The 23,748-nt window shown below is 45.9% G+C and overlaps 2 protein-coding genes across 2 annotated transcripts in view; one reads left to right on the top strand and one right to left on the bottom strand.

The window, feature by feature from the left end:
* LOC126545473 (MICOS complex subunit MIC60-1-like) overlaps window positions 1-23,748 on the bottom strand; it is a 112,816-nt gene that overhangs the window by 13,713 nt on the left and 75,355 nt on the right. Inside the window, exons 12-13 of the mRNA XM_050193357.3 lie at window positions 9,029-9,133; window positions 1,089-1,317 (exon numbers count right to left, since the gene is read on the bottom strand). Of these exons, the coding sequence (XP_050049314.1) occupies window positions 1,089-1,317; window positions 9,029-9,133 (334 nt within the window). The remainder of the gene's footprint in view (window positions 1-1,088; window positions 1,318-9,028; window positions 9,134-23,748) is intronic.
* Window positions 2,401-5,437, top strand: LOC140215356 (tigger transposable element-derived protein 4-like). The gene has a single exon (XM_072285954.1). The coding sequence runs from the start codon at window positions 3,926-3,928 to the stop codon at window positions 5,435-5,437; it is 1,512 nt and encodes a 503-aa protein (XP_072142055.1). The 5' UTR covers window positions 2,401-3,925.

Genomic DNA, 23,748 nt, shown 5'->3' with positions numbered 1-23,748 from the left:
TGCTTGTCTTGGATGCCTTTCGCAGGCACTTGGCCGCAGGTGCGAAGCAGGCACTCCGCGACGGGAGGGCGGAGCTCGCTGTCATTCCGGAAGGCATGACGTCAACACTTCAGCCACTGGACGTCGTGCTCAACAAGCCCTTTAAAGACCGTGTCCGTGAACAGTATAATCAGTGGATGGCCGGTGACAACCTGACAACCCAGCTGCACAGGCCACCTCTCGCCACTGTGGCCACATGGGTGTCGCAGGCTTGGCACTCGCTGCCCGACGATATGGCGGTGCGGGCATTCAAGAAGTGTTGCATTAGCAACTCCTTGGACGGCATCGAGGATGACATGTTGTGGGACGCAGCCAGTGAAAAGCAGTCGTCTCCGGGCGAGAGTTCAGACAGCTCATATGAATGAGCAGGTGACGAGTCTGGCGGCACCACTAAATAAAATGAAGTTTTGTGCCTTATAATCTTTATGTTGACTTCTTTGCTTCAATGTAAGGGGGTCGACGTATATTCTGCCTCGAACTATATTCCGCATTATACGGTACTCTACTAAGGGGCGCTCTTGTGTAAAGGCTGCACGCCCACTTTGGAGGGCAAAATTTTTGGGAAAAAATTCAAAACATTCGGTCAGAAAGCGAAGTTAGTTCCAGTGCCACTAGATGACGCTAGCTGCTTTTCCGTCGACACCGCTGTTGCATCTTTATTTCTTTGTGTGGCTTGCTGTCTCGACTGTGTTGGCAGTGTTTCCAGTCAGATCAATGGCATTTCACCTCTAGAGAAGAGAGCCCTGTTTGGGTCAGTAAAATAAACTAATAAAAACGTTTATAACATGTCATTTGTGCTTCTCTTACCCTCTGCTACAGTTGTGGAAACAGTACGATCCTTTAGCGGGCTGTCATCAGCCTGATTCGTATAAGGGCCACATCCAGCCAAGATTCTATAAAAATTCTATAAAAAAGTGCGGCCCTTACACCAGTATTTACGGTACTCATAATGCAACTAGCACTGGGCAGAAGTGTGCGCTTGGACTGCCGTTGTGATGCTCACTTGCTTGGCCCAGAACTACGCAGTAGCAAACTGGAAATGCACCTACCTCTGAGGTAATCCTCCAAGCCCTGGAGCTTAGCAACTGAGGAAGACAGGGCCGCGTTGTGCTGTGCACGTTCCTCAATGATTTTCTTCTCCAGCTCCAGGCCAAAGGTGCGGCTCAGCTCGTGTTTCTGCTCTTCCAGGGCCTCCTTGAGGTGTTCTGTGTGTGCGGCCACTTGGCGCCGCAGCTGCTGCTGCAGCTCGTGCTCAAATGCCTCCTGCTGCTTCACCAGCTGCACACAGACACCCTCCGTAAGCAGAGCAACACAAGATGCATACATAACACATGTCAGAACAAGGGCAAACGTGCAACACGCACATTATTTGTCAATTATGATGTACAGTGCTCAGCGATAGAAATGCGATACTCAGATGACACGGCTGCCGGCACTTTTGTGCCACCGGTTATCACTGAGGAGGCCGAATGTAGTTACGATGCATCAATAGGATTCTCACTTTCATGTGACACAAAAATGCATCGTTTCTGTGTCACCAGTGCCCACCGATGGTGCAAGAAAGTATTGGCTGCCATGTTGTCCGAATATCGCGTTTCAATCGCCGAGCACTGTACTTCGGAAAACAAATGATGGAAAATGCTGCTGCTTTCCATTCGCTGCTACTTTCAGGCTTTTACAGACGAGATCGTACCTCACGCCGAGAGCGCTTAGTTGGATAGACCCGAACTTTCTGCAATCGTGCTCCAAATGCGGTCACGCGTGCTGCTCCTTCGACCACATGCTCTGGCTGTGCCTGTACAACGCGGGCTCCGACTTTCATAACAAGTCCAAGTGGGACGCTTTGCTGAAGAGCTCGGATTTCCCAAACCAACTACAGGCCGTCCAGAGGGCCCGCGACGTCGAGGAGAGTCACCATCTTCCTGTCCCGTCATGGGCGGAGCCACCAACTTGATCGGGGAGCCTCTGGTTCCCCCCAATCAAGTTCCTCAGGACACTCTAATAAAGTTCTTGTCACTGTCACTGCATTCGTTTTAATAGGAAGAGACAAGCATGCACACATTTCTACCTAACAATGACAGATGGCATTAGCATTCCACTTCTGCAAGTTCTATATTTTGGTGTTGCCGCAGACAATGCTTATGTTTATGATTTATTCTGGGCAACAGAAGCAAATAGTACACTTATACATGGCACATTGAACTGTGTCCACAGCAAAATGCCTTCACTGCCAAATTCAAGTGACTGATACTCGTGAAGCTATTAGACAATGCTACAACACCACTCAACTGCTACTCAACCTGCATTGAAGCAGACCGCACCCCTAACCGCAGGGGTGTTTGAGCTGGAGACAGTCCAGGATGACTTGAAACAAAATGGCTGAGACATTTTATTGAGAAGATGATATGGCAAGCCATGATACGGCATCCAAGGGAGAAAGCAGAAGACACCCCAGGATCCTCGAAACGAAAACATGCAGCAACCCCCTATATTCATGGAATTAGCGAACCACTGTTATGAATTTTATTTATTTATTTATTTCCAATACTATTAAGCCCTTACAGGCTGTTACAGAGTGGGAGAAGAACATTTCAAACACACTTACACAAAAAGCATTTACCGCCTCTGCTGAAACATTTCGGCCGAGTGGCATCCTGTGAACACATAGGCGTTGAGTCTGTTTTGTTCAACAATGGTTCGAATGTGTCAACCCTTGGCGTGTAAGGCTGAATGGCACGAGGGTGATTTGTACGAGCTGATACTTGTACTGGACGTTGTAGACATACGTGTGGATGTATTTTCAAGGTTTTATTATAAAGCTCATTTAGGAATTTCAGCTGCACTATTTTTCTTTGTTGAAACAAGGGTTTTAGACCGGCCCTGTAAGGGAGCACAGTCACGGATTGTTTTCTGTCGTAGCACAAAAAATGAACCTGGCCTCTAGCCTCTGGACTCTTTCTAATTTACTAATTTCAGTTTGTGCTATTCACAGGTGGAGCCATTCATGGATGCTCCCTTGGAGATCGTGCCTTGCATTACGTTGCACAATATAAAAGAGGTTTCATGGAAAGTATGAATGCAATGTAGGAGCAGATAATGGCTACGCTCTTTTCAGGCAGCACATGATCAATGAAAGCTGACTGCCCAAGCATATACGTAACGCACACAATGCCTCAGGCATGGTGTGCGTGGCGTGCACACATTTTCAGCGGTGTGCAATCTACAAAAAAGCAGCGTAGGCAGAAAATATGACAAGACATGCCATGGGGCACCGGAAAACAAATTTCATGACAACACCAATGCACAAGCTGAGAAGCTTCCTGCACCTGTTGGCGGGAAGCTTGTCACCTGATGCTTCCTGCCTGTTGGTGAGCAGCACCAGCCGCAGAGAAGACCTATAGACCCTTTCTATATACAGTCGACTCCCGATAATTCGAAGCCGCTTAATTGGAATTTTCGGTTAATTAGAAGTGAAGTGCTGGTCCCGTCAGTTTTGCATGTAATCCTATGGAAGAAATCGCTCGATTATTCGAAGTCCTCATCCAGTAATATTGTTTAATTGGAAGTTAATTTTCAGCCGGGATCCTCGAGGTGACCGTCATTCTTTGGTAGAATGTGCAATTTTTCAAGTGCTGCAACAGCTCCGTGCTCCGCGTTGGTGTCATCGCCACTGCAGCCGCCCGCAACTCCATCCTTCTTGGAGCGGCAAGATTATTCATTGCTACAGCTGCCGTGGCCTCCACGATCAACTCCGGCGGGAGGCGAAGGGGCTCCTGCCGGAGGCCACGCGGGTGCCATAGGTGCACGCAGCGCTCATTGGCAAGGTTGTTCCACGGGTGATCCTACGCTTCGGAATTGACTGTACCCAGTCGCACAGTTTATTGCCATGGCAAACCGTGGCTCTTATCACACGCTCGACCTGGCAACGAAAGTCGAGGTTTTGAAGGAAGTTGAGAAGGGAGGTGCCGCCAAACAAGACATAGCGCGGAAGTACGGGATCAAGCCGAACACGCTCTCAAACTACATCAAGAACAAGCGCACAATAATGGATGCATTTGAGAATGACAGGTTCAAGACTTCTTGGAAGCGAATGCGCACTGGCGCTTACCCAGAGTTGGAGAAGGCTCTGCTGTTTTGGATTAGGGAGGCCAGGAGCAACAAACTTCCTCTCAGTGGAGACATCGTTGCGATGAAAGCCCGAACGCTTGCAGCAATGTTGGGGATCGATGACTTCGTTTCGTCAGATGGATGGCTGATGCGCTTTAAAGATCGCCATGACCTGATCTTTAAGAGCGTGTGTGGTGAAAAGGCGTCCGTTAACCAGGAAACATGCGCCACGTGGAAGGACGGAAAGCTGCGTGAATATCTCGCCAAATACAGACCGGAAGACATCTTCAATGCAGATGAGACTGCACTCTTCTATCGGCTTCTACCAGAGAAGACCCTGACATTCAAGGACGACGACTGTGCTGGGGGCAAACGCAGCAAGGAGAGAGTGTCGGTGCTGATCGCGGCAAACATGACTGGCACGGAACGATATCGCTTACTTGTGATCGGGAAAGCCACGAAGCCGAGATGTTTTAAAGGCGCGAAGACGCTGCCTGTGGACTATGAGGCCAACAAAAAGGCGTGGATGACGGCCGAAATCTTCAAGAGCTGGATAAGCAAATTGGACCGCAAGTTTGCTTCTTCGAACTGCAAGGTGTTGTTCCTTGTCGATGACTGCAGTGCTCACGTGAATGTGCCAGCCTTGAGTGCAATACGCCTCGCATTTTTGCCTGCAAACACAACGGCTGTTTTGCAGCCAATGGACCAAGGCATCATCAAGAATGTTAAGGTCCTGTACAGGCGGCACCTCCTCGAGCGCATGATTTTGTGTATGGATAACTCCGCAAAATACGAGGTGAGCCTGCTCAGTGCCATCCACATGTTAGCGCGAGCATGGGATCGTGTGAAGCAAGAAACAATCGCAAACTGCTTCAGGGCTTGCGGTTTTATGGCAGCTTCTTCGGAGGATGCCTCTGAAATTTCAGCGGAGGAAGCGTCAACAAGCGAGCTTGACGGCACTAATTTTGGTTATGCTCTCGGGGACGTCAATTTTGAAGATTACGTCGCCATAGACAAGGCGGTCGAAACGTGCGGTGCACTGACGGATAGCGAAATTGTAGAGATTATTCGGCCCCAGGGAGCGACCCAGGAAAGCGACGATGACGTTGAAGGCGAGCCGCAACCTAAGGCTGTCGTCGTAGCTGCGGGCCTTGCTCCCGCGGAGCACTTCTTTGCCGCTGAAGGTAACGCGGAAGAAGCGTTCCGCCACATCTACAGCCTGCAGAACTTGCTTTCAGCAGCGCGATTCGGCAAGCAGAAGCAGAGCAAGATGACAGACTATTTTTCTTAGAGAAAATACTCGATTTCGCCACAAATAAAGTGCTGTTTTTGTGTTTTGTGCTTAATTGAAAGTTCGTTTAATTCGAAGATTTTTGCGGTCCCCGTGAACTTCGTATTAATGGGAGTCGACTGTATACACACACAGGTCCCAAAAGACTTCCAGTTAAGCACTCTGGAACACAAGTTGTGTTACAACAGCCTATAAAAACAGTTGAACCTCGTTGATACGATCCTATTTCCTATAATTTTCCGGCACAAACGTTTGTGATCAAGAACAAAAAAACTACGAGGGGGGTTCCAAAGCAATTCTTATGTGTAAATGCGAGAGCATTACTTGTCAATAAATGTGCTACTGAGTTATGTTGCTTATGAGATCACAATGCAAGACAACAAGCTGGACATATTGTGATCTCTAAGCAGAGTTTCATTTGCAGAGTTCTCATTAAAGTAGCGTTTCACACACGTTGCGTTGAGTGTTCTTTCTCGATGGCAGCACTTTTCAGCATGATCGTACCACTTCGCTGAGCGATGACAATACTTTTCCGAGTGGCACCATGGTGTTGACACTACACTTCATCGAGTTTGTTGTCCATGATTCTGGCGATGGCATCCGCGGGCTCCCGACAACATGGAAATTCTGACAATGCGAAAGGCAGAGTGAGCGGCTGCAGCTTGCCATGATCACTCCACAGCCGCTTGCTCTGCCATCTAGTGAATCGCCCGCCAGGCAGAGCCCAACCACGTGTGCAGGCTGGAAGATATTAATCACTGTCACCTGTGGCAACGGTGGCGCGGTGGTTAGTACACTCGGCTACTGAGCGGTGGGAAGGAGGATCAAATCCTATCCGTGGCCAATTTTCTTAGATGAAGACGACGTAATTTGTGTGCCATTTTTCTGCCATGGCTTTCTGATGATATACAATTAGCCAAGTATTCCTCTCGCATTACAGAATGGCCCAATACGTTACGCTTCTTTTTTAACGGTTGACATGCCGGATCACGAGAGAAAAATAACCCCATGCCTTCTACAATGCTGCGTCTCATCTGCTTTTTAGCTTCACTGCAAGGGACAAAGGAAGAAAGAGCAGCTCTGCATGGCTTTTGCACTGGTTTACATGCACACAGCGCATTTACCACTCATTTTCTGAGTTTAAAATGAATCAGTTGCCATTTAATAAGTGCTTAAATAAACAATGCATTTATCAAAACCATTACGATCAAGGCAGGAAAGATACTAAAATGCTTAATTGATCGTTTTAAATAAATACTCTTGGTTTTAAATAGCATAAGATTTATATATATATATATATATTTTTTGGTTTCGTGTTCGCACAAACTTATTTTTAAAAATGTGATAGGTTTTTACTTTCGTTCCTTTTCACTTTTTTTTTTTTTTTGCAAGCCTGCAGTTACGCCAATTCGCGTAGCGTAGCGTCAGCAATGCTCGCTGCAATCTTTCATAGCCAGATCACGGCTCAGAATAAGAACATGTGGCACAAATGGTGCAACGTAAGCTCGCAATAATATTTCCGACATGAAAGACCACCACAAACAGTTTGGGAATTCACTCTGACAAGGGGCAGACGTACATGACTGACGTGATTCGACCCAGTTCGAAGCGCGTGCTGCCATCTTCTCCATCGGTTGGGTCACCTGGGGTCGCCAGCCGTCCGGCTTGTTATGTCAGTCTAGAGTGCACGCCCATTGGTGTAGGCTCACGTGCATCAATGAGCCTACACGATGGGTCGATGCCGTATATTTACGGCAGCGTCTGTACGTTTAAAAAGCACGTGAATTTCGTAACTTTTTCTTTCCTTGCATGTGCTGCCACTATGTGGGAATACAGAAAATTTTTTAATTCATCTCCCTCTCTCGGTTTTTGTTGCATGGTTTGTTTCAGAGCTAGTTCGCGCCGGCGCATCCATATACTACCGCTCGCGCATTGGCACACGCGCGCCGGCGGGCGGTGCTTAGTTTGGGTTTTGTTTCACGGGCAGTTTTGGCTTCTTGCGCTTGCAAAACTGATGGCTATCTTGTTACTAATTGCTCAAAGGACGACCGCCTCTTACTTGCTCATTTATTGCTCCCGGGGTGTGCATACGAAGGATGCTGCCGTGCATTCGTTTCCCTTCTTTCTTTCTTTTTTCTTTTTGAGACTCATGAAAATTAATTGTCCCTGGTTGGCGATAAGATGAAGATTAGCTTAAGTTTGTCACACGTTTTGCTTTTTTGACGGGCACACAACCACACAGTTTTCTTGAGTGTGCTCACCTACGCAGTTCGATTACGCTATGGATGTAAATATTATTGTAAGAACAGGAACATTTGAGACTTCTGAAATATTCTTGTGTGCATGTTCGAAGCCTTGAACTATGCTTATAAAAATGCATCAAATTTTTAATTCTAATAAGCTTATTTCCTTTTTTTTAATTGTTATTCATTAATGAACAGTACATATATACCAACGAAAAAAAATTTTTTCTCACTTCACGGTCACTCTAGAAAAATTATGGAATTTTTTTTCGAAATCGGTCCCTCTGAAGAACCTAAATCTGCAATAAAAAAAAACAACCCTGGGCGATAGCATATGGCGAGAAAAAAAAAAAAAAAAAAAAAAAAAAATCGGCCCTGAAAGCACCCAAATGCACCTCCGTTCTCTGCTGCAGGCAGCACGATGTGAGCGCGGTGTTTTGCTTCAGTGTCACCTACCAAATCTATTTCGTTTTGGCTTTCCGCTGCCGTCTTGAAACACTACACAATAGGCAAACAACAAAATGCATCTCGGGCCACTGGAGCCTCAGCAGCCTCTGCAGGCAACGATTCTCACTGAGTGGGCATATCAAAACATCCTGCCGAAATGCTGCTCTGGCAGAATTCGAGGAGCGCTAATGTAAGAAGGGTGCAAGATTAGGCTTGTTGGTAAAACATGCTTTAAACTTTGTTGGACAGCGCAAGGACACCAGAGGGGACAGAAGAGAGAACAGAGCGCTGAATGACAAATGAAATTAAGAAGGGTGCAAGATTGGGCTAATGCGCGCTTGCGGAGGCCGCAAAAATGACAATGCGCTCGACTTGACGCGTGGCAGTGACTGATGCTGTAACAATTCGCACAATGCTTAGCATTGTGCAGACGTAAAACTACAGTTGAGTCTGCGAAATGTTTTAATGACTTCGGATCATAAGTTTTCCCGGTTAGTAACTTTTTTTTTGCTTTATATTCCAAAATGTATAAATGAGGTTCTACTGTATACAGACCACTACAGAAGGCACCAGTTTTGTTGCACAGTTAGAATGTTTGACAAATGAATTTTACTGCCCCGTACAACAAGAAAACTACAAACATAAGCTCGATGCATGGGAGTCTTTATATCTAAACACTTTAAGAACATGTACATATACTAAACTATGGGACAAAATATTTATTTTTCCTTGGTTAACTTGGCTGTCAACAACGTATGACCGGAAGCTTTCTGGGGTCATGAATACACTGCTGCCACACCACGAATAAAAAGCTATATAAGCCTCTATCCCCATGTCAATACTGCACAGATAGTGCAGTGCACCATTTGTGGCTGAGGAAGTGCATGCTTGGAAAACAAACCTTCACTTCAAGTGTTGCGTCCAGCTCAGCCCGCTGCCTTTCCAAGTCCCGGGCGACACGCTCTTGTTGCCTCTGGAACATCTGGGCTCGTTCCTGTTCTGTAGCCTGTACCAAGTATATTATAATGACATCATAAACAAAAAATTAAAATTCTTTGCCCAGTGCTAAGCACAAATGGTGTTAAGCCAGCACAATGATAGTTTGTTTGATACCTCACTAGTCTGTAGTACGCGTTCATGTTGTCCAGAAGGTATTGAAGTACCTGCATTTTGCAAGCCATGTGGATGAGCTATTGAAGTGGAGGTGTCCCTTAAAGGGGCCCTGAACCACCCCTCGGGCTTGGTGAAATAACATAGTCCGCGGGTAGCATACACTGATGCGAACATCTCAACCAAGTTCTGCTGTCGTACGTGGTCTGTGGAGCTCGCAAGCAGGGCGCGAAGTCATCTTTTTCTCAAATGCTTTCGTTTAAAAAACTCCATGATCCTTGCTCTTTTCTGTGTGCTCTATTTTGTCAAAGCACACTCCAATACGCGCCTGCTATTGGTTGCTGTGCTCGGCTACACTGCGGCCACCGCAAGGTGCCGCCACGAGTCCAGTGGCTAAGCGCACTGCGGCTCTCCGAGGACAGCTGCGTTTGGCTTACGTTTAGCGCAGCATAGGCACCAAATCGGAAATTTGCACTGCGCGCCACGGTGACGTCTTCACCGTAGCCTTTGCAGTGCAAGGCATTGGAGGAGAAAGGGGAGCACAGCTGAGGCCGTGTTTGATTGCCGATAACTCCGCTTCTGCTGAACGCATTCAAGTACCTTTTGCGGCAAAATGGTTCCGAAATAGCCTATCTTCACTTCAAATGTCTTTCTCCACTTCGATAAAAAGTGGTTTAGGGTCCCTTTAAGCACAGAAAGTCAGAAATATGTTGCCTATTTAAAGTGTCTGGTGACTAAGTTACCATTATCAGGATATGGAAGGAACAAGAAATCAGTGTGGCATGAATTGCAAACTTGAGAAAGATTTAAGCCCTGTATCAAGTGGCTGCCTATAACGAACCTGAGCATCATAGGGTGCCCGTTTGTTATGTTGAGAAGTTCGTAATAATTGGAAAGCAGTCAAAAGAAAGCCGCCAGTCAAAGCAAACTTTATTCCTTTAAAGGGGTGGAGACATGAAAATTTTCGTTCATGCGTTCTTTGATTCAAGCGTTTTGTACAGCTTCAGGAAGCACGATACACACTATGGGATTCGTATATATCCGATAAATAATTTTATAATAGTATTATTATACCGAGTGATTTCGGTTTCAGTTTCTGGGCTCGCGGTGATGCTATGACGTCGCAGGAGAGGGAACACAACACGGCTTGGTCGCGTGGGTCACAAAAAATAGTGACGTAAAACTATGCTGCGTCGTCTGCTCACACATACGCATGCTCTACCAGCAGAGGAAAACAACTGGCGACTCAAAGTGCATGTCGCGATTATTATAATTATTGCGAAAAGCGACAACAACGGTTAGAAAATATTGCGGCTTGTGAGTGTCGGTGATTCATTCCGATGCGCCGTCAGCTTTAGCGTTGAAGTGAACCGGAGGAGGCCTAGCGACGACATTGGCGCCGCCAAACGATCAGCGGCGGTGAGGCTGCCGTCGGTGCTAGTGTCACCACTCCTCGGTCGCTGATTGGCTGCTTCACCGCATGGCTGCCGCACAAATGGGTCCCGGTCCCATCCTCTCTACAGCAAGGAAATCTCACCATTCGTGCGGCCCACGAACGGCAAACAGTGTGCAGCGAGTTGTCGTGCTGGCAACATGGACGGGCCTTTACACATGGAGAAACGCCAAGCGAACGAGACACTGCTCCGAGCTGCCGAACTACGCGACTTGCAGACGTTACGTCAACTGCTCTCCGCTACAGCACTGTGCATGTCTCAGTTAGCCAGAAGCCAGGGTTAGCTCGGTTACAGTGTTCTAGAAGCTTTTAGCATAGAGAAAGGATTTCTATATGCCTGTAGCTCGGTTCAGCAGGCTCCATAATCGGCATTTCATCGCTGCTCATCTTACGTCACGTTTTTGTGCTAGTGTGCTATGACGTCGATATTTTCATTCCTCCGTTGTCACGTCATAGCAGCCGCGCTAGCGATGGGTCTCAACCACGAGAAGGAGCTTTTAATGACTTTTTAGAGCTGAATTAAAATTATTTTCAAATGTTAGCAGCATCCAATGCCTCGTTGGGGGTGTCCTCGCATACAGAAGCAGCCTACAACAGGCTTTTTATAGCCTGAAAATTTGGTGTCTCGACTCCTTTAAAAAAAGAAAAAGTTGGTCATAGTTCTGTTTCTGAGCTGCATGAGCTGCCTGAGGAACTTGATGTAGCTTATGGCTGTTGACACACTAACGGGTGCTGGTTCCAAAGGTTGTTCATCAGATTCTTCAGTGTTGCTCTCACCCTACACTTTACGAACAATGTTGTCCATGCACAGTTTCGCAGCATCAGCATCATTGCGCACAGAAACAAAATCTTCCCAGCCAACGTCACAGCTGCCCATGTTGAACTGACAATGCACTGCCACAAGTCATCGCCAGGCTTGTGTTCTTGGGAAGCATCGAGCTTGGCATCGGGCTCGCCATCAGTTGCAACCATGAAGCCAGCCTTGTAGAAGCAGTTCTAAATTCAAGTGGCCGTCACTTCTGCCCAGGCCGCCCTCACCATCTTAATGGCCAAGTGAATACAAATCCGAACTGGCAGGTTGGCGGTTGGATGGTCAACAGAGATTAGCATGCAGAGGACTATGTGACACCCATATGACGCTTTAAGCATGCGTATAATGCCCATGTCAAGTGGCTATGCTTTTGATGCAACATTTGGCGACAAAAAGAAGTCACTGCCATCAGGGCAGTTAGCATGTGGTGCGCCAAACAGTTACCAAGCACCAGCAGCACGCACACTTCAGCCTTGCTTCTGCTTGTCGCAGCTAACTTGCTGAGCAATGCGGCGAATTGCACATCATCTACACTTTTGTGTTGCACCTGTAGTGCATGAGCAGATAGCTGTAAAAACAATGGAGTTTCTTCGACTTGCCAATTACGAAGGGCACACGCCGGTCACTGTAGTCTATGTTTGTGCACAGAAGCACGGTAAAGCCAACTTTACGGTGCCTGCCACGAGCACACGAGTCACCTTTCATGGTGACGTTTTGTTCGGACGCATCTGATAAAACAGAGCAGTTTCATTTGCATTATAGACATCTCACTCCACACAGCTGGCAATGGTGGATTTGTTTGTTAAAAGCCACCGTGCCGACAATCTATCTGAAAAAATTATTCCATAATGCACCTTGAACCGATGTAGCCAGCCAATTGGGCAGAAGCTGGAAAAGCGCAGCAAGAACGCAGTCTTTAGCTTTGGCCAGCATCAGCGGCCCACTGATTTAAATAAGTCAAGCCCGCATGTCGACAAACTACTTCGTAGCATGCCTTCAATGTCCGTGCAAGTTTGCTTCTGCAGGCGCTTTCTCTCTGTCAAGTCCGTGTAGGATCTGGCAAAATCTTATCCTTGTCCAAGTATTAGTTTTGTTGCCAAATCCAGTGCTCTTCTTTTTGTGTTCGGTGCAGGTACTGTATGGGAGATTTCCCATTCGCCATCTTGCACAAAGGAAATTCCTTCATGGGACCAGTGGGTTTGGTTCCTGATAGCTCTTAATTGACACGCCTTTGTTAGGGTGCTTCTCTAGCTTTGCCAATGACTCTGTGCACATTTTATCACGATGTGCTTGTACAAGTTTGGCGTCTGATGTAACACACAGACACCACACCTGTTGTTTAGTATGGCAATATGCTGGCTTGGTTTGTGGTCAGATTTAATTCGGTTTGCTGCTGGAGTTGCTGATGAAGACAGAGTGGGGCATTCTTGGTCACGGAGCAAGAATTATCGAGGCAAAACGGTGCTTGCTTGGATGTCCCAGTAAAGTCAAGGTGTTGGGCATGGCACTGATGCGCCCTCTGTCTTTAGTCAGCTCAGCGAGAAGGCAAAACGTACACGGTGCGCTTTCCGAAGAGGCAACATACGAGAAGATATCGCGATTTTTGTATGTCACGCCCATGGAAGAACAGGTAAACATAGGTTCCAGCGCAGCATGACAGATGACGTGTCGGGCGTGTTGCCATCATATGCAACTTTGTCACAATTGAGATTCTCTCTCAACAGCTCGTAAGTCCACCTTAACTGTTCTGAAATACTCTCAGCCCGCGCACGACGCCTCAGTGTTGTTTCACTGCTTTAAAGAGTTTATTTTGGTTTGTATGAGGGACACTTACATCTTGGCATTAGCCAACACTGTTTTTTGAACTCAAGCTCCTTCAAAATGGCGCCGGCACGCTTCCTTTCCCGTTCATTCCTCAATGCGTAGGTCTTTTCTGTTCTTGTACTCCTTCAGCCACTCTTCGCCCCATGGACCATTTGAAGCATATTCTTGGTCAGTTGCACAGTCCACGTCCGAGTTTTCGAACTCCTTAGGGGCCGCGAAAACGTTCGAAAAATCGGCCAGTTGGAAAAAAATAAAGACATGTCATTTACTGCCCTTAAGGGCTCAAACTGCCACAGGCACATTCGAAAACGCTCTGAAGGCCTGTCGGTACACGTATTAAGCATATCGGTGCTCGTACTGTGACAGGAAATACCAGGTGCACGCATACTGTCACGTGGAAATAGCCCCTTCCCACGCTTGTTATGCTTCACTACAATACTTTTGCGTATGCTTCAAGTAGAATTTGTGTACGGAGGCGAAGCTGACTTTTGGAAACCGGCACTATGCAGCGCACCGTGCTTTCCAAGCTTCTAAGCCAATCGTGAGGACCGCAAAGATGGAGTCCATGCCATTGCTGACAGCAGCGAATTCTTTCAAAAAACACGGCACCCAACGGCAAGAAGCTTCATAGCGAACGTCGAAGCAGTTAGGCCTAGCATTGCCGCAGTGGTGGCTACGGCTGCCAGCGGATCTGCGTGCGAGAGCGCCGGTTTGAGGCGGCGAGGTAATCAAAATGACAGCAGTGGTGGCTTTGATAAATGTCGTCTCGGACCTGCGGTCACGGCAAACGTTCTGAAAATCAGACGGCGAAGAGTTCTTGCATCCGAAATTTCAGACGTTCTGATACATTGACTCTATGGGGTACGTGGTGGTGCCGCGAAGCCGTCCAAATTATTGGGAATCCGGAAAGTCGGTCGACTGTACACTGGCAACTCCTCAAGCCGACGACAGGATGTCAAAGACGATTCATTGCGATTCCTGTCTGTTACTCGAGCCAGCATTACCGCAACTTTCGAACCTTTCAATAAAGTTACAGCTAATTTTCCCTGATAGAGGCACAAATTCCCCGAGTTTTCCCCGAGTTTTTCCAGACTACTCAATTTCCCTGAGAATTCCTGGTTTTCCCGGTTGGTAGACACACTGATAATGCATATTTGGACTGTCACATGTGCTTTGTTTGCAATAAGCAAAAGTTTGTCTCAAGTGGGGCCGTTATATGTGGGCTTGACTGTATAGTGTTCCAGTTTGGTGGTGGTTGTTACATCAATCTAACAGCATACAATGTGATACGATAATTGTGTCTCGATATATGATGCAAGAAGAAAACATACTGTAAGCACAGATGCTCTACGCCACAGAAAGATTATCATATGCTGATAACAGAGATAGCATGGTAACATGCACATTCTTTTTCATTCTTTTTGACACTTTTCATCTTTCATCACACAGACAGACAGACCATCATGGTAGCGGCATGCAAGACTCATTGCTGTGCAATTTGTGGCCCCACAGTCTGCACTGAGCATGTTTCATTTGTGCTAACAGGGTTAAACGAGTGGGAATGGACTTGGGATGTTTTCCCAGCTGAAAGCAGTTTTCAAATCTAATAGGGTCTGTGTATTGTGGGCTGTCACGACACAGAGGCCAGAGGGGAAGGGCCGAGAACCACAAGGCACTGGAGCACTGAAGAAGAGACGGCAGAGGAGAAGGCACAAGAGAGAGGTGGACGACAAGCGATGACGACTGGTGATGAAGGGACAGCACAGTCTGTTTCAAAACTGAAACCCGACACTATAAGTGGTTGACTTGTTGACGTACGATGATTGGTCGTCTAGACAGCTTATTGCAGTGGGACACGCAGTCCGGCACGTTCATGTGTAATTAGCAGTATACAGCGGAACCCTGTTGATACGTTCCCGTTGGGTATGTTTTCCCAACGCCAACGTTTATAATCGAGAACACGAACAATGACACGAGAGTTACGCTCATTTTTTTAGTGGTTCATACCTTCCCGGAAAACACGATCTTTCGGCACCAATGTTCAGTACTTCACCAAACTGCGATCGTACAATACGTTTTCCGGCCGCTAGATCCCATGTAAACAAGAAAATGCGCGAGGCGCACGCAATGGAGAACAGTACATAGTTGCTCGCCGCAGCAGCTTCACCGGAATACTCACCCACCCGCCTCACGTGAAAATGCCGGCGCACACTCAGTTTCTCATTTCTGTACTAGCAAATCTTCTCCAAGGTCGTTGCACGCAGCATTTACAGTTATCACCGCCAATCCTACTGCAAAAAGCATCTTCATATATCAGTTTCACAGTGCGTGGTGCTGTCAGAAGGGCAGCGCACGCTTTTAAGAAGCAACCGAAACGCGTCGCTGTTTCCTGCGGCAGACTGCGATCGTATAAGTTTTCCAGCCACTAGATCCCATGTGAACAAGAAAGGGCGCGAGGCATGCGCAATCGAGAACAGTATACAGTCTACGCTTGTTACAACAGACCCGCGTACAAGATTTTCGGATATAACGGACCATATTTTGGCCTTAGTTTGTTCTACCTATTTTATTATTGCAACGAAGTTCGCTTTTAACAGACCACGGTACAGTGGACTATCGGCTATAGCGGATGAAATTAGCAGCAATTTTTTTTTCAATGTCAGGCGCATAAAACGTACTTTTGCCGTGTCGACATGGGCTGACAACTGACTTGCGAGCGTCAGCCGATGATAACAGCTCAACATTGCGCACGCGAGGGAGGAAGGCGGGGCAGACGGAAACGCGCCATCTTCTTTTGAGCGTGAGGCACGGACAGCGGGGGGGGGGAGGCGAGAAAGAGAGGGTTTGTTACTGCGGCGGCTGCTGCTTACATCGCGGCCGCCGTATCTTGAAAGCAATCTGCAACGTAAACAAAGCACGCCTCCGTGTTCAAGCCTCATTTTCAGAGCTATCTGCGATGTGAACAATGTGCCCAGTGCCGGTAGCTTCGTATGCGCTGTGCTTTCGACGTTTAGGTCGCATTGAAGTCAGAAACAGCACAAAGGTCAATTCGCTTGCTGCTGCTGCCACACTTATCTTGCTTAATTTGGTATGGCAATCGATCCTTCGCCTTATGGGCAAATTTGCAACTTTTTTGTTTTTTTTACTTCAGCTGTTCGTCACTCAGTGTTAGCAATAAATTTGTTACACATCGAGACAAAAGTTTCGGAAGTGAGGCGTTTCGGATATTACAGACTTCGGATAAAACGGACGTTTTTTGTTGGATTGTCTGGGTCCGTCATAATGAGAGTCGACTGTATAGCCGCCCGTCTCACGTGAAAACGACAGCGCACACAGTTTCTTATTCCGGTACCGGCAAATCTCCTCCCAGGTCGTCGCATGCCACATTCACAGCTACCGCGGGCAAACCTATTGTGGTAAGCATCTTCCACCTATCTGTTTTACAGCGATTGATGCGCAGTGCCATTGTTAGCGTACTGCACATTTTTAGTAGGCAATAATCCAAATGCGCCACCGTTCCCTACTGCAGGAAGCGCGATCTAGGCATCACATTTCACTTTGGCAGCATCCAGTGCCACCCACCGGCTCGATTTCACTTCAGTTTCCCATTGCCCTCTAGGAAAACAACAAAACTTGTCTCAGGCTGCCGGAGCACCACCAGCTCGACGAGCATCAGCATCTCCTGCCTCAATGATCCATGCGATGCTTGGCATTAGTAGATGTAAACAATAATAGAGTTTGCCAATTTTTTTAGTTACTTCGGATTGTATGTTTTCCCGGCCAGTATGTTTTTCTCATAGTTTTTTCCAAGACGTATGAACGAGGTTCTACGGTAAATGCGCTTATGCAAGTGCGCCGCATATTCAATCTATACAGGCTGGTTTGTTTCTGTGCTGTGTCCATTTCTGCATTATTCTAAATAAAAATGTGCTAAATAAAAAAGCAGAAGAACCATCTAACCAACGAAAGTGAGGGCACATCTTGGTTGTATGCTTCAGTTTCCGGACACATGCAGCTGCTTGAGCTAAATGTTTTGCATGTGTACAGCTTTTGAAAAATCTTTTGGTTATAGCACGGTACCGCTTACATAGTACACAACTTCGTAACTCTGGTGACTTACGATGAGTGGCATAGCAACGGGGGAGGCCGGGGGCCGTGGGCCCCGGGTGCAAGGGGCCAGAGGGGGGGTTGTCATACGCAACTGAAGACACCCGAAAATTGTTATCCTCGCCTTCCTCAACTACACCCGAGGGGGGGAGTGACAGAAGGCCTATAGGCCCCGGGTGCCAGACGACCTAGCTACGCCACTGCTTACGATATAATAAGCCATCTATGCTACACAAGCACTTGCATGCGTGCGAGGCGAGCTTTTAGGGTTAGCACTGAGATAGCAAAAATACTACAGCTGCATAAATAAATATTCAAATACCGTTTCTTTGTTCAGGAACGTTTGGTTAGGTGAAATGCACAACAAACGCGCCACAATAGCTTCAAGAGAAATTCGTTACAACTTTAATGTTGCGGGCTTGGCTAGCTCTACAGAGGTTTCAGCTTCGGCCTAAAGTCTTTTTCGAACAACTGTTCACGGCACTTCCCTCGAGTGAGGCTGAGCACACCTTGCCACAAGCAACTGATCCACAATCTTTTTTGACATGGAGGCACAGAACTGGGTGAGTGCCTTTTTAACCTTGCTAAAACTTTTTCACACACTGCATTGTTGTGAGGAAGAGTCAAGACACCCAACACAACTTTCGAAATTCGGTGTACTTAAAAACTACTATCAAAGACTGCAACTAGAGCACTGCACGGACCGGGGCAGTCTTTAGTGTTCTTTGGCAGGCCTGGGCCGAACTCGGGCTCGCTCATTAAAGGGCCATTGCTCAAGTCGGGCCTTTGAGCACACATGAACATTATGCATTGCATGGTCCAAGGCATTCTGTGCCAGGCTGAAGTTATATGTGCAAAGAGCTGGCTTTCAGAATACCTTGGCAAAGAAAATACAAAAACAGATGAAGTTCCCATTCTTTTTCACAAAAATGAATGTTGTTTCCGCATAACGAAAAGTAAATTATACAAAAGCTGCTCTTCACACCATTTTCCCGTTACCACTTTTGTGATTGTACTATTACGAATCTCGATATATTATTATTATTTTCGTGCCAGCGCAATGGCGTCTCTTTCTACTTGTGCATTTATTTTATGCTATATGCTTGTGAATTTGACTGTGTGTGTGCATGCATGTTTTATAGTATATATCTTCACATGCTTAAGGATCTCATAGGACAAAATTGTATGATGAAGGTAAATGCACGCTCACCAGCAGAAAAATAAGAGCACAGGCAATGGGCCAGATCACTGATGTTCCCATTTTATTGCTTATACACTGTAGGTGGTTAGACCCTGAGAAGGTGAGGCTGACACATACAGTACAGTCTGTAATTAGCAAAAGCAATTTTAGTACAGCTTGGTACGTACTCCAAGAGAGGAGGTCCTGCTTGAAGCCGGAGAGCCTGGACAACCTGTTTTTGCACAAGAACATGTAGAGTTTTGCTTTTTACTGGTCTTTGCAAAGTCCTATTCCTGTGGCATCATTTTCGGGTGCAGTCTTTTCATGTCAGTACGTGTTACTTTAAGCGTATTTTCTATGTTTATTTCATAAAAAAGGGAGGAAACTTATTGGGAATAGCTTGAAGAATGGTGCGTGACAGCTTAATTATATAATTTACATTGTACATCATGATTACATTTTGTGTCGAAGTCAGTATATGAACGATTTACATTTCATCTGCATTTGCTTGCTGTTCACTATATATAACCTTAAGCTTTTTTTATCTTGTGCAACAAATTATTAGTCCAGAGACTCTTTTAAGAAATTACAATCATAATTGTTTCCAACATGAAGCGTAGACAAGAGCATTAAACAGAATGCCCTGGGTTTGTTTTTATCCGCTTTTTCATGTTAGTTGGACACTTTGTTTAAAGAACTTTTTTTGCTATGACTTTTCATGTACCGTATAAGCAACATATTTCATTTATATTCTGGTGTATTGCGTGCCAAAACCCCAATATGATTACGATGCATGTCATAGTGGGAACCGGATTAACTTCGACCATCTGGAGTTCTTCAACGTGCACATAGATCTATCAGTGGCCCCATCGAAATGCAGCCGCCGTGGCCAGGAATCGAACCCACGTCCTAGAGTTTAGCAGTGCAACAGCTTAACTGCTAAGCTACCACTGCGGGTAAAGTAACATTTCAATGCATGTACACACCAGATTTTCGGTCTGATCTTGAGATACCAAGGGCAAGGCACCGATAATAATTATCACCATTAACAAATTTTCTCCAGCATGCTCGCGCTAAGGCTGGTCGTGCACATGCAGCCACTGCTAAGCTTACTAATGAACTGGGCGTGGGCCGGGTCCGGGCTTAGTAACACGGGTCCGGGCTGGGCTCGGGCTTCATAAAGCGAGCCCTCACCAGGCCCGGGCTGGAAAATTCGGCCCATGCAGTGCTCTAGACCGTACACCATTGCTTATCAATCAACTCCCGAGAAGTCACTTCAGCAGGTAGATCTTCCAACTGAAAATGGTTGAACTCGGCTAAAATGTCGTTCAGAGCAGAATCCATACTTTGCCTCTCTTCAAGTGGCAGCAGCACTGGGAAGCGGTTAACAAAGGTGAGAACCTGTGTTTTCACAAATTATCATTGGCTTTGGATTTGAATACAGGACAACACATTCAGTGTTCTCAAAATGGCACCGTGAAATATGCAAGATGCAGCAATTATAGGGGTTCCATAAAACAACACGCATTGCATTGCAAGTTTGGACACAGAACATGGGAAATCGTAGAAATAAAGGTGCCAAAACAGTATCGTAAAAATGTGCGGAAAATGATGCACTTTACAATAAAATCGTAAAAATAGGTAGGTACACAATCACTATGTCAAGGACCATTACGCAACATGAGTGCCTTCCTACATTTGTCTGCAAAAAGTAATTAAACTTTTATACATTCGTCATGATCATGGAAAAGCAAATCAGTTAATTCCCACTTTACAGAATCTCGGCAAACTATCTGGAACATGCGGAGGTTTCAGATAAGCTTGAGATAGGCATATTTTGTATTTTGAATTATCAATACATCGCAATATTTCGCGATCCCCTTTGAATTTGATATACCCGGGATTGACTTTAATGAAGCCACTTTAAATACGAAAATACCCTCAGTATATCCAATATCCAATATCCGTTATAAGCATACAAGCCAATATTGGTGCAAGAACAAAACTAAGGGTGCGCAAATAACAAATTTGCAATTTTGAAGTGAATTCAAATAATGAAAACCAAGTGCAAGTTGATTCTAACATTTTTCTGAATATTATTCGAATATGAATACAAACATTCTTTTTCACCAACCAGAGGTACGAAGAATAACAAAAAAAAAAAAAAAAAAAAAAGAAAAAGTTTATTGCACAGCAAATAATGTAGTGGGTAATTACATATTGTGGTGAACAAAATTCTCTACTACAACAATTTTTCTGGACGGCATCAGAACTGAAGTTATTTAATGTCATGAAGGAAGGATAGCTGCTTGACATGTTCGAGGAGCAGCAACACTCTTCTGCATGTCACAATTGCTTCAGACATCAAAAAGAGCCACGCACTAAGCATACTAGTGTCTGGTATAGGCAGGTACCTCTTCGCAAGCCAAGCCAACAGTGGGGGGCCCCATGCTTACACCAACCCTCAAACAGATCTTTTTGGCTCGAAATTTCATAAGGCACATACTTTTCAACCTGTCCGTGTGGCAGTGAAAATTGCTGTTGGTTGATGATGATTAAAGTCTTTCCACACTGCTGACGTGGAAGGAGCATTTTCAGGTGCTTTCGTTGTTGAAGACATACAAGGTGCTACCCAAAAGTTTCGAGAATTCAATCATTAAGAAAAAAAAGTGTTTACGATAGAACTGTCTCCTACTAAGTAGTCCTCTTGAGAGTGTATACACCGATCCCGTTTCTGTCACGATGCCATGCATTCATGGTACTCTCCAGGCAACGGTGTGTTGAGGGCCGCCTGCGATTTTAACTGGATCTCTTGAACAGTGTGGAACCGATGTCCTTTCAGTCTCAACTTCAACTTTGGGAACAAGAAAAAGTCACAAGGGGCGAAGTCAGTTGAACAGGGTGGGTGCAGAAGCACTGCGATTCATTTGGAAGCCAGGAACTGTCGAACAATGAGTGATGGGTGAGCGGGTGCGTCGTCATGATGAAGAAGCCAGTTGTTCTTCCACTTCTCTGGACGTTTGTGATGAATGCTCTCTTAAGCGCCTCAAAATGTCACAGTAAAGCTCGCTATTTGTGTATTGTCCAGGAGGTACGAATTCCTTGTGGACAATTTCATGTAGGTCAAAAAAAGAATAATGAGCATGGGCTTGCCATGACATGCTTTTTTCAGCCACGGGGAATTTGGCGACTTCCATTGTGACGACTGCTGTTTAGTTTCAGGATTGTAGCCACAAACTCGTGTCTCATCCTCAATTATTACACTGGACAAGAATGTGGGATTGTCTCTGGCTCATTCCTTCAGCTCCGTACAGACAGAAACACTGTGCAGTTTCTGTTCATCACTGAGAAGTCATGGCACGAATTTTGCAGCAAAGTGCCTGATGTTCAAAACAACAAAATTCACTGAGCTGTGCTGTATGATTACCCTACAATGTCGCAAGCATCCTTTATAGTTAGCCTGCAATTTCCAAGGATAGCCTTACAAACTTCCGTTATAATTTCCAGGGTTTTGATCGTTGATGGGTGTCCAGAACGTTCGTCATCATCAACAGACATTCAACCCTCTTTCGAGCATTTATGCCATAAAAACGCCATACTTTGGCTCAAGGTGTCGACTCTAAAGGTATCCTCTAGCATACGATGAGTTTCTGCTGCAGTTTTGCCAAGTTTAAAGCAAAACTTGATGCAAATCCTTTGCTCCTTGATGTCTGCCATATTGGTTGCTAAGAAATGCACCGCCAAATCAGTGAAACGTTGTGTGGTAAAACAACACTTCGCAAAACAATACTTCTTAAAGCAAGTTGTTCAGCACACTGATCTACAAGGCATACTACTAGCTACATCTAGCAGCGAAAATGTGTACCACTCAGTTTGTACGAGCTTTTCATATTCCTGGAACCTTTGCGTAGCACCTCATATCTGGGAGTCTTGGTGTTAAAATGTTTCTTCTTTTAAAGCGAGTTTCCGAATCCAGTTTGCCATTGAAGCATCCTAGTGGTGCAGATCTACTTTAGAATGAGGGTCTAAAACCATTGCCAAGCTTGCTACTTAGTAAAATTTGTAGTTCGGAAACATTTAGCCAGATTAGTAAAAGCCACAGGGGTTTCCACTAGGTGGTTGGTGTTGTCCAGATGCATGAAGAGGCAGCACAGTTTGGATGCTTGAGCTGATAGTGTTGGGTAGCCATAAGCACCAGCTGTGGCCCCGTAACAATGCATCACACTTTTGATATGCTTCACTGCTTCACTGCAATTATGCTTCCCCACAATGCAGTCTGTGTGTTTCGCCCATAACACGGCTATACAGCGACCAAGGTGACTTAAAGAACCGAGAACCGAAATTTTTAGGGGGTAAGAATATTTAGAATAGTAAAAGAGGCTTGCGAATCGAATTGAATGCTAACTGATTTAAATTGAACATTCGAAGTTTCGAATATTTGCACGCTGCCACAAAAGCCAATCAGGTCTATGGGAAAGAAACAGAAGTGGGTCGCCTCCGTGAGTCATTTTGATGAACGGTCGACGTCTTACCATATTGGTAGAACTACAATAAATTGCATACACGGACACTGCACCACCGCAAATATTCAACCGTGCAATTCGTGCTATTGTACGAGATTGGCAGGCAGGCTTGTCGACTGTGGTCCAACTAAGCCAAGTTGCTGGCCCAAATGCATCCGCCACTAACAGACTTTTCAGACATAAAAGGAACTATGCATGAATTCATAATTCGCTACACTACGACCATCAGCCTATCCCTTGCATCTGATTTCACACTTGATCTCAGATAGGGTGTATGAGTGCAAACATATGACAGCGAGCTTATTGCGATGGCATGTCACCAGTCAATCCGCCAGCTGCACTGCTTAGGCCACTAGGTCTAACCATCACTGCTTCGCCAGGAGTCAGCAACCAAAGTTGTGGTTTCGTGCCTGTTGACATGGGGGTAACTTGTTCACGGACACCACTGTTTGTGGTATCGCGCGCATGGCTCATGGCTTAACACTATACAGCGCCCAAAATTTTGCTTATTGGCATTATACATTGGTGCAAGAGGTAGGTGGTTTTACTGCAGGAATCTTGTAGGTTTGAAAAATCAGGCGTCTGAAAAATTGGTTGGTAGCTTGTACAGTCG

The sequence above is a fragment of the Dermacentor andersoni genome, chromosome 1, assembly GCF_023375885.2.
Source record: "Dermacentor andersoni chromosome 1, qqDerAnde1_hic_scaffold, whole genome shotgun sequence".
NCBI lineage: Eukaryota > Metazoa > Arthropoda > Arachnida > Ixodida > Ixodidae > Dermacentor > Dermacentor andersoni.
Note: the sequence above shows the minus strand (reverse complement) of the source record. Positions and strands in the feature narration are given on the sequence as shown.